Source organism: Hibiscus syriacus, unplaced genomic scaffold, assembly GCF_006381635.1.
Source record: "Hibiscus syriacus cultivar Baekdansim isolate YM2019G1 unplaced genomic scaffold, ASM638163v2 tig00110683_pilon, whole genome shotgun sequence".
Classification (NCBI taxonomy): Eukaryota; Viridiplantae; Streptophyta; class Magnoliopsida; order Malvales; family Malvaceae; genus Hibiscus; species Hibiscus syriacus.
This window is the reverse complement of record NW_024062823.1, coordinates 3,156,046-3,168,477: the sequence shown is the minus strand read 5'-3', so window position 1 is coordinate 3,168,477 and position 12,432 is coordinate 3,156,046. Positions and strand designations below refer to the sequence as shown.

Here is a 12,432-nt window from a genome sequence, read left to right as displayed (position 1 = left end):
AAGTGACATCAAGAAATACAATATACTTACAAGGGGTTCATGATTTTATGCAATGATTACATTGAAATATAATAGTTTCTTCATGTTATGGTTTGGATTCAGTACAAATAGAGTCCTCACACTACTCTTTCTGTCAATAATGCTGAATACAAACTAAAGACAAATGCATACACAAATTTATGAAGCAAAAGAGCAGACTTTGTCCTCAGACAGTATATAAGTAAAAACTATGATGGTAAAAGTGTAGTTGAAGTGCAATTTGGCACTGTTATTAAGAAACCAAACTAAAATGGACATGGAATAGCCTGTGGGGGGCCTTCAATGAGGACATAGGTGCATTTGCCATAAATGGGGTTCTTGTTACAGCGAGGAGACGATATTTCATTTTCAAAGATACGGTGAAAAGTAACAACACAAGAGCAAGAGATCACACCAAATCAAGCTGGCCGATTCATGAGGCCGACAAATAGCACAGGTGGCAATTTGTGAGCAATGAAAACTACAACTAATTTATCAGAGATCACACTTGATCTCAAGTTTTCTTTGACCATGTATCAAGTTGGGATCAGTTAGTAGCTGTTTGTAACACCCATAACCCATATAATTATACCTATGCAGATTATGGATGTTATCCGAATTTTTAAAAACCATTTGCAATCCAAAATCGATTTAAGAATTTATTTTCTTTAGAATGATAACTGATATTATAAAAATATCAAATCATATAAATCATGTTTCGTTGTAACAAAATTTAATTCAAAATATTTGTTTTTATGAATAGTGAACATGACCCGTGAACAGTAACAGTGGACAGTGATGGTATCGATATCTGTAGCAGAGTATTGATACCCCTTTTACATACTGAAAAAATTTGCTTAAAATGTGATTACTGTTCATTGTTACTGTTCATGCTACAGTAACTACTACAGTAACTTTCGAAAATTTCATATAAATATCATAAAAATTAACCTTTCATCACTATAAAAATTTCCAAAATTTATTCAACAAAATAAATTTAACATTATCAAATTACATGCCACTATCAAAATCAAATCCCATCATAGGATGTCTTACTGATGTTGAAATATACCTCTCGATGCTTGATGTCGTTCTGAACTCTTTATTCTTATTCTTTACTTTTTACCTACGTGTGAAAAATCATCACACGCTAAGTATAAACTTAGTGAGGCAATTAAAATAATATATAGTGCAATACAATTCATGCATGAATTTCAATGACCAAATCAAAATGTCATAAATCATTTCACTTGCATATTCAATATTTTACCATGATCAAATTAATTTAAAATTTCTTATCAAAGTATTTACAATTTAATCCCATAAGCTTGTAAGCTTATTTTACCAACATCTTACCATTTATTCCATAAGCTTGTAAACTTATTTTACCAACATACTTACCATTTATTCCATAAGATCGTAAGGTTATTTTACCATCATATTTACCATTTATTCCATAAGCTCGTAAGCTTATTTTACCAACATACTAGCCATTATTCCATAAGCTCGTAAGCTTATTTTCATACTTACCATTTATTAAGCAATAAACCATTATCCATAGCCCATAGTATAAGTGTATGAGGAACCCGGTATAGGAGTCAAATATTGCACCGAAGTGTTGAGGTCGGGATTTACCCACCTAGTACACCGTAGTGTTTGTACCGTGTCTTCACTAGACACTAAGGCCTGCACTATGTACCTTCTCTAGACACTCTAGTGCTACCTAATATGCAGCTGCTAGCTATGACATGCCATTAATACCACTTAACCTCAATAACATACTTGGGCATATAGTCAATTTTATTCGATCCATCTATGGCAAAGTATATCAATACCATTTAACATTGGGCAGTTCATACCCGAAATATCATTCATGATAAAAATCATATATGTTCATGATAACAACATATGAAAAAATCAGTGATCAATGCATTTTATATTTAACCTTTGACATATTTAGAATATGTCAAATATATGATAAATGACATAATATCATGTTGCTATAAACAAGGTCGACTTATCGCAAGTCTTCCTGATGATGTATAAAACATCCATGTATAATTTCATGCATTTATTGCACTCACCTTGACATTTAAATCTTTCAAAATATTTGTGCCTCATTATTGTCCACAATATACCCTTTTTATACTTGACTTGCTACAATTGCAAATCAACCATGATTTGTATAAATCACAAATTCATAATAATACATATGTTAGTATTGTACTAACATAAACATATCCCAAAATAACTCCATAATATATTTAAAACTCATTCTCTATCAAAATACTTCAATACTTATTAATTCCTTTTAACATTGGAACCCACTTTTCCAATTTACTCAAAATGGTCATTCACCATTTTATCACTTAGATTATTAATACCAAAAATTCCAGTATTGAAAGGATTATAAACCAAGTGCCCATACAAAGGCATAATTACAATAAACACTCCCAACAAATTCGAAATTTGTATTACAATCATCAAACTTTCTAAAATTTCCATATTCTGACAACTTGCACTACCTTTAAAGAATCAATATTCTGTATTGATATACACACTAGAATTTAATTTCTTTTCTTCCGTTGAAAACTAGACTCAAATATGAATCTATCCATATAAACAACTATTTCTAATTCATTATATATAATTTATGGTGAATTTTCAAAGTTGACCAACAGAATCTGCTGTCCGATTTTTCTGACCTTTCCTTGGTTAAAAATTCATATCTCTTTGTATACACCTTGAAATTGATCCCCGTTTGTTTTTAACAAAACTAGATCGATATCTGAACACAATATATAAAAAAACCTCCAAATTATTTTTATATAAATTTTGGTGAATTTTCAAACCCACTGTAAATCTCAAAATCTAAACTGTTTTCTTAAACATCATCCTTAGGTTCTTCATCAAATCATATAACCAATTCTTTAAAATCAATTAACTCTTAAAAACCCATAAAACACAAGAATCAACATCTCCTTCATCAACTCAAGATGAACTTGAACATGAACCCTAGTAATATTCATGTCAAAATATAGAGAATTGAACGTAGAATATTTTTCCTAACCACACCGAGTCTAATTCTCAAGAAATAGCTTCAAAATTGAAACTAAAAATGTTTACCTTTCTTGCTTGAAAGTGTCGGCCCTTGGAGGAAGAAGAAGCTGAAATGTTCCCTATTATTGTTATTCTAATGTTAATTAGATCTAGCACATGCTTAATATAATATCATAATGGAATTTTTTATTCTATTCCATAAGAATTTCCATTTTTGCCCTTAATGAATCTTCCTATTCACCATAAAATCAAGCCACCTGATCCATATCATATTACAAAGTCAAATATGAATTAATTTGACTTTTATTTACGAAATTCCCCTTGAATTTTCAAAAATTAAATTTTAATCACTAAATTCCACTATTTCGATTAAATCTAAAAAGTTGCACATTTTCAAACCAAATTTCTCTGATATAAAATATTAAAATAATATTTCCAAACAATTTATAACATCCTTCCAATTTTTGTAAAATTTCAATTCGATCTGAAATACCGATTTCCTTACCGACTTTAAGCCTTTCTAATTTTTCTTTACTAAATTTCCAAATCCTATAATATAATTTCTATAAAACTTCACTCTCAAGAGTAAATCATCTATTTATGGAATAAAATTCTTTTTAGGAAATTATCACTTAATTCCCTAAACTTTTTCCCAATTTTCTACTTCGACCGTCAAACTTTCAAAATATTCATTTTGGTCATTATCTAAAATTTTTGGGTATTACACTGTTAACCAGTGTTTTCTTGTTGTTAGTTTGATGGTAATAATCTCATGCAAATAGATATAGTAATTATATCTACGGAGAAAGGAAATAACACTTAGAAAGCACACAAATAAGGTTGTTATTTCTTGACAGAATACATTAGCACACTAATTTAAGCTGCCGCATACATAGGCAAATTGAAATAAAAGTCTGGACTTTATGCTGATACAGATTCATTAGATAATAAAAATGACTCTCAGGTGATGACTAAGTGGAACCATCATTTTTTGGGATGGCTTGGAGGTGGGGGTTTTGGTATGTATGGCATAAGAGGAGTACCATGTTCAATAGGACCATGTTTTATAGATGCCTTTGAGCTCGGAACTGGATCGATGCCATGGCGGTAATCTTCTAGATCCACTTTGCCCCTCTTTTCAGTGCTCAGGTTATAGCCATTCCCCTGCAATTTCAAAAGAAGATTTGTCTCAAAAAAATAAGAAAGAGTTCAACACTTGTTTTTGGTCAAGTACTAAAATGTATACCTTCAGCTTCCTACTTGTTCTTGTTATACTCCAAACATCGCAATTCTTGGAAAACTCCATATCTGAAATGAGATTCAAGAAGCTGGTAGCTTTTAACATATATACAATTATCGAATCCTACAATGATATGCATATGGTTGCTGCTCTTTTACTAGATTTACCAATGTACTGCAATAATTTTAAGAATAATTATTCTTCACCTATACAAAGGTGAGCCATTTTTTAACCAGTTTATCATGAATTTGCGTTGACATGCAGGCTGCAATTTAAGATTACGGAATTACTGGCAATGATTTTAGATGAACTAACCAAAGCCTATAAGCTGATCAAATAGTAGGAAATAGGCCATTCAATAATTAAGCACCCTATCCCTATAGCCAACAACCTAATAAAGGAAGCAAGAAGACAATTTTTTTGTCGGCAGATTGATTGAAACCGCTACACATTACTATCACAATATGTTGAAAGATTCAATATCAAGATTTTGAGACAGTTGATCAAAATTATTGAAATACAACAATATGGAAAGAGAGGCCTAAAGGGATGTCGTTCAGTCACTTTCTGTAAATTGAAACAAGCCATGTTTGGCTGTGGCAGAAAGATCACAACAAATTGCTTAGGATTTTTCATAACTTACGAACTTTATTTCTCAAAAATCAAAACTCGACTCATCTTGGAAATACTCTTAAATACAAATTGCAAATCCAAGTCAAAATAGTATATGCTTCAACTAAAGCTAACATGCAATAGCACACCATCCTCCAATGCAGCAATTACCCTTTAAAGGACAAAGAATTATCTATTGCATTAATAAATCGACGTAAAAGGGAAAAGGATAAGAGATTTACTGGGAATGTAGGAGCTGTTGGAGAAGGTAAAGACAAGCAAATCTGTTCCGAGCACAAAGAAGAAAACCCAAATCCCAGGAACCTTCATTATGTCAAATGTTCAAAATTTCTTACATATGCAGCGACTCAGCCCAAGAGCATATTTTTCCCACCAAAATAGATTAAAAAGGGAAAGAAAAGAAGTTGAAAATCCCAGATTTAGCGTTGAAGGAGATAACGAGTGCCTAGGAACGGCCCATGCTACATAAAAAAGAAAGGCAAAAATATTAAATGTAGAGAGACATTAATGGCGGGTAAGTCGATATTAAAAGAAAGCATGTGAATTTCATTGTATGGGATCTCATCTCGTGGGTGTAGGGGTGCAGAGAAAGGGAGTAATTGCCATTGATATTAGCTGTAACAGCGGAGGAATGGAACAGTGCTTGAGGTGACGAATGAATGAAGGAAGAGACATAAATGCGGCAAAAGAAGAACAGAAAACAAGTGTGGTGGGATGGAATGCGAGCGGTGGAGGCACGTAATTTGCGCCAACTGCCATACACTTAGTTTTTTTAGTATTTTTACTGTTTCTTGCCACCGTTTGCTTGCCTTATCTCGGACACAAATAAATCTTGTTCCTTGTTTTAAATGATAAAATCCAGTTTAAAGCCCCATAATTACGGACACAGGAAAGCAGAATGACTGTTTTAAAGGTTTCATAGTGGATACAATATCATTACTGCTGTTGCTTTGGGACTGAATATGGAAACAGTAAATGGATAATCAAACCATATCGTCAATTAAAGATGATAAAATTACAAGACATCAACTCGATGCATAGGCCTGACTTGAGAAACAAGGGACACCTCCCGGGTTTTTTTTTTAAAGTAGGTTGAGTAAAACTCGACTTTACATAAAAAAATCGAATTTTTTTACTCTATTTGATTAAAAAAACTCGATCCGAATTGATTTCGAGTTGTATTTTCATAAACTCAACTCGAAAAAGTTTCAAGTTCAAATTGAGTTATAAAGTACAACTCAAATAACTCGAAATTTTTAGTAATTAGTGGATATTTTCAAGTTTGAGTCGAGTACTTGGATTTTGTATGATATATGTATATTAAATATGAAAAACAATATGAAGAAATATATTTGTATTATATATATAATTATAGAAAGTCAGTTAAATTGGAATAAAATAATATTATAATATTACAAATATTTACAATTAAATTTAAAAAGAAACTCGAAAAATCTACTCGACTCGACTAAAAAAATTCAAAATCAATTTCGCGTTATAAAATAACACTCATCAACTCGAATAACTCAAAAATTTTTGACTCGACTCGATTGAACGTCCATCCCTTCTTTTTAAGTGTAAAACTTAGTTTCAAAGGCATATACGCCGTAGGCTGCCTGAAGGTCCAGGCCCATTACTGAAATTATCCATTCAAATTTCATTTTTTATTACTCATAAGTATTATATTATAATAGACAAAAATATTTTTTTTAGTAGAAACAACTAATCTTATTAAAATATGAAAATATCTAAAATTTCAATAAAAGTTTATAATTAATATTACAAACTAAACATATAATTCAAAAACTTTTTATAATATTGAAACAAGAAACTAGTCATTTTATATCAAACAAGGATCATAGAAAAGGTTAAAAATGTAATTAAAAGACTTGAATGATAAATAGATACGAACAAATATGATTGTATGTATAAACAAACAACAAAAGATAATTAAGCTTATTGAAAGAGCAAAAATCATAAATCAAATTCGATCGTCATGAGAAACTATTCACGATCGTAAAATTGCATATCCAAACACTATCCGAGGATTAAAAATAGAGAATATCAGTAGAATTACAAATAAACATCATATTAATCAGTCATTGTGTTGTCAAATTCAACCTAAAAAATATGAAATAAAAAGAACGGTCAAACAATCGAGAAAGAAGACAAAAAAATGTACAAAAAATATAGAGAAAAACGTTTCACAAAGAAAGAAATTTTTTATTAAAAATTAAAAAAAACAAACGTTCAATAATTAATATCAAAATCAATAATGTTATTGACTAAATAAAGAAAAAATAATTTGATATCCAAAGGAAGAAACAGAGTGGCAAAGGAAACCTAGAGAGCGTCGCTACTTGCTAGGGTTTCTAATAGAAAAGAATATTTATGTTATAAATATGATAACATAAAAATATAATTGTTAAAAATATTATATGTTAATAATTTGGTTTGGTTGTAAAGTATTGGGTTTTTCATTGTTAAATCTCAGGTTTAAGTTTTCACCGTTAGTAATTTTTAGTTTTCTATTTTCTTCTTACGATTACGATACGTGTCATCATTTAATTAGATAAAAATTATTTTAAAAAATTAAATAAACTTAATGTAATAAATAAAAATAACATTTTTATTAATATGATAGTGTCACATTGTCGGAACAGTCCTTAAGCCTTGTGATTGTGTGTGAGGAATTCGACTTAATTTTTAAAATTTGAGTGGGGATAAGTTCAAGTTTAGAAAAAATAAATTGTTTTCGAGTCGCCATCGATCTTTACGTTAAGTATATCAAATACTTAAATATTTATTTTTTTAAAGAAAATTAAGAAAAAATCTTTTAAAAGACATAAAATGATTTACGTTTAATTAAAAAAATTGAAATAAAGTGGAGTCTCGTTGAAAACCTCTTTTGTAATCGATATTTAATCAAAGATTATATCGAAAAATGAAAGAGGAGAAAGAGTGTCCAATAAATATATTAAATATCAAAGACAATACATAAAATATGCAGGAAAAACTGCACTAGTTCGTTTTCACTAATACTTAAATGCCGAAATTGAAACTAGAACCTTCACTAAGCAATGAACCAAGAGAAAAAATCAGAAAACAAAACAAGCTTCAACCTAATCCATCTACCCACATTAGCTTTTGCCAACACATCAGCTTCGATATTAATGGTCCTCAGGATGTGCCGAACCACAAGCCATCCCATGGAAACAAAGACGACAATGGCAAGCACCTCTTTTATTAAACAACCCGGAGCCTTGGATGAATCTTCAAACCAACTGAATACAACTGCCGAATCACTTTCAATTGCTAATTTATAATTTGGAAATCATTTCGATTCCCTGAACAAATAATTTCCATGCTTAATAGTAAAAAAATTTCAGTCATAGGATCGAACCAGACCCCACAAGTAGGGAAAATGAGAGGAGGATGTAACATCCTAATCCAATCCGACCCAAAGATCCATGGGTTATTATGCCACACGGAACGACCAAAATGGTTAACTCAAAAATTTCTTTTCAAAACATTGATAAATATCAAAATCATTCATCCATTATAGAAGTGAAATTTCAATCAAAGTTTACAATGTGTGGGAATCTCCCAAAATACGTACAATACGACCATAATGTTTAAATCAAAATTGAAATAGGGTTATGAATCAAATAATACATGGTCCATATAGAATACATGCCCACTAAAATAAACTCAAGACATACTCTGCAAATCGTCCGGTATGGAATGTACTGATGCGATAGGCTTCTCAATGATCCTTCTAGTAACCTACGCACTGAAACACATTCCATACGCTGAGCTCACGAGCTCAGTGCCACAAGAATAACTATGCAATACTACATGCATTCATTTCATGAACATGCCGGTGTGCAAAGTCATAAACATGCAGAAGTACATAACAAACATGAGATAGGCCAAGTAGTGTGGTCGGAGGAATTTACGTGCATCTTGGACAACACACTAGCCTATCTAGAACGTGATAGCTTTGGGGTAAGAAACGAAATTTACGTGCATCGGATATTAAAGCCCTTAGTCTATCTCGGATCCTCGAGAGGTAAGGGTGAGGTCCGAAATTTTTGTGCATCAAAAGCTCACACTTCATACCTAGTCGAGCATAAGGTACGATTCCAGAATTTATGTGCATCAAAATTCATACTAGTACGAACCAAAATTTACGTCCATCGGATACGTACCAAACAGATAATATCCAGATATTCACAAAGGACAATCGTCATAATGCTAGAGTAACTCGGGTGTCCTAGTCGTTTCTCGAGCATCATACGAAGGCAAATCTTAATTTATTCTATCTTGCTTGATTTCTAAGTGAGAATTGAGTTAACTTGTTTGTTTTAACTTGCATTAGATACTTTTAGTTTATACGAACTCAAAACACCCAAGTCTGAACCTACAAACCAAACGAATTAAATTGGCAAAAAATCACTGTAGGTACTGATACTCACCTTGAGTATCGATACCAAAAATAGCTTCGATGTTTTGGAAAATGTTGATACTCTATCCTAGGTATCGATACCAACCCTCTGAGTATCGATACTGGACCCTGGGTATCGATACTCCTTGAAGGGGTATCGATACTGCCTGTCACACCCTAATTTAGGGGCTATATTTTATTAACGTAAAGTGTTGAATTAAAGTAGTAACAAGGGAAAAGTTGAGGACTAAAATTTAGTGGATTGATTTTGATATATGATGGTTTTTTTGTAAGCTTAACGATAGTTGAGAGACCTAACCATGAAATTATCCATCTCTTGTCATTAAAAATTTAAAATTCAGTTTTATTAGATATGGATCAGATGATATCACCTCAATCATTTTCTTCCCAGTTGGGAGTTCAAAACCGTGTCTGGAAATCATCATGTTTCAGCATTATTCCCCTCGCCGGCCACCGTTGTTTAGCCAGTGGAGGGGTGTTGATACATGCACCACATGCCCTAAAGCTAAGGATGATGAATTTACTATACCACTTGGCCCTATCACACGAGGCCGGACCAAACTTCTTAAAGACAAGCTTCAAATCGCAGTTCAAGCATTCATCCGTAAGGGTCTAATAGCAGCAGATTTACAACAACTTTTTGAAGGGGATCCAGTTGTTATCCGGTCAACATATCTTCTGGAGATACAACCGTCTGTCTCTTATCTTTCCAACGGTTCTTGAATCGCATCAATCCGATATCCGGAACTCAAGATATGGTCATTTTACTGAAGACGGTGCATGCAGGAAATCCTATACGGGATTAATACGTTATTTTGTAAATATTACGAATTTTCAATATTTATATTGATTATTTGTAATATAATTTAATATAGGATGATTAATTATCTTTTAGGATCAGATTTATTATTTTATTAGGAATTAAGGTTGGGTTAAAAACAATATTTTTAGTTATTATTATTTTATTAGGAATTAGAGTTAAAACATGTTTAGTTTATTAATATTTTATTCTTTAGTTATTTAGGACATTTATAATTCAGCCCCTATATAAAGGAGGCTTCATTCAACTTTGTAAATCAGATTTCTTTGATCAATAATACAACAAGAGTTTGTTTTTGCAAGTGCTGATTGCCTTGTGCCTTCGAAGCTTCTTCTCCTGGAGTTCTTTCAAGTTCTTGTGAGGGAGATTAATCTTCACACTCCAATTTGCCTTTTCATCGTGACTAGGAGGGTTGGTTAGAGCCATATTATCGTGTTTTCCTTTTCATTGCGACTAGGAGGGCTCGATAGGACATTATCCATCGATTTTCCACATCCATCCACGCCATCAATCATCTTTACCGTTCACTTTCATAAGGGAGATCTTTGATTTCTTGGTTATTTTCTCTATTCTTAATTCCTTTATCTTTTGTTTATCTTATTTTAATCTTATTTCTTTTCTTGTTTCTAGTACTAAAAGAAACCCTAAAGAATCCTAGCTATTGCCGCCACCTTCCTCATTCATTCCTTATTGTTCTTCATCGAGTCTAGAGCTTTTCTAGGTTTGATTCTTCAACAAGAGCAACGTTCATCAATCCGCCACCGCTTCCCTATCAATTGGTATCAGATTTGGGTCGATTCTTGGAGAGAAACAAGCAATCTTGCTTGTTCTTGCACACAAAACCGTCAAGGTACCCCAACGGAGCTAGTTCACAAACGATTCAGCGTTTCAGGTTCTTTATATTTAATTTTAATTTAGATTTAAATCCTTCTTGTTAGTTTGCTATTTTTTTTCAAAAAAACAAAAAAAAGGCAAAGAAAAAAGGCAAAAAAACAAAAAAAAGCCAAAAAAGCCAAAATTTCAAAAAATTGTAAACGAAGGTATTTAGGGCTTATTTTATCCATATATTATATTCATTCTAAGAGTAATCCCCAGTCCAAATTTTACCCCAATCGGAGTTCATTGGAGCCTTCAAATACATCATTCAAGTTTCATCGGCAGATTCGGTTTAGAATCTTGTCGAATTTCTTGAAAATTTTACAGGAGTAATTTCGTGATGAAAATTTCCAGATTGAAACTTCATATATTGGAGATCATTCACAAAAAATATCAGAATTTTTTTAGATCAAGAACAACTTCAAAAAAAGTGATCAAGAAAAACAGATTGTTTGAGGACTCACAGTTCAACAGAGTCTACTGGATACTACTGAAGGTATTTGGTTCTGAAATTTTACAGGTGGTTTCTTGACGCATCGAAAGACATTCAAGAAATTTTTCAGAATTTTTGGACACCGGTAACCCCCTCAAAAACGTTGCTCAAGTTGATCCAGCGTTTTCTAGGTTTTCTGGTTTGGTCCCTTTTTCTTTGACTCTTAGTGCTTTAGGTTCTTTTGTTTTTCCTTGTTATTGTTCTTTTGCATTATCTAACACATTATCTTCTTTGTGTTAGTAGGACTAAAGAGTTTGCATACTTCTTCCTTCTTTGCATTCTCGTTCTCTTGGAGTCTAACCTTTGTTTGGCCTCTTAGAGCTTTTAGGTTTTTCTTATCGCCTTTGCTAGTAATCAAACTCCGATACGAACTGTGAAAGACTACTTGGTAAAGTGAGTTTTAAAGAGTACAAGATCGGCTTACTTGCCTCTCGTTGTGTTACTTTCTTGGAGTGACTTATGAGGTTTCTTGCTTTGTTGAATTTATTTTATTTTATTCTACTTTAAAATCTTCTTTTGAGTGTTATAATTGCAGGATGGGCGACAATAACAATGAGACACTTACGGCTATCTTAGCCGCACTTGAACGACTCACAACTCAATTTGATCAACTTAACAATGCCTTGAGAGAACGGAAAGAACTACAACTGGATCAACCAAACCAGAATCCAAGGCCAAACAATGCTGAACTTTTGGCCCCCAGGCGAGCACAACCACGTTTTCAAACACCCGAACTCTTTGCAAAACCAAAGTTCACGATCCCGTCTTTTAAAGGAGACTACGACCCAGACAAGTACATCGATTGGGAAGAAAAAGTTGATCTC

At 32.3% G+C, this 12,432-nt stretch overlaps 1 protein-coding gene across 1 annotated transcript; it reads right to left on the bottom strand.

Moving 5' to 3' along the window:
* Positions 1-3,905: 3,905 nt before the first annotated feature.
* Positions 3,906-5,370, bottom strand: LOC120138314. Its single transcript, XM_039153820.1, has 3 exons — positions 5,173-5,370; positions 4,325-4,386; positions 3,906-4,242 (listed from the first exon to the last, which is right to left on the bottom strand). The coding sequence occupies exons 1-3, from the start codon at positions 5,258-5,260 to the stop codon at positions 4,063-4,065; spliced, it is 330 nt and encodes a 109-aa protein (XP_039009751.1). The 5' UTR covers positions 5,261-5,370; the 3' UTR covers positions 3,906-4,062.
* Positions 5,371-12,432: the final 7,062 nt, after the last annotated feature.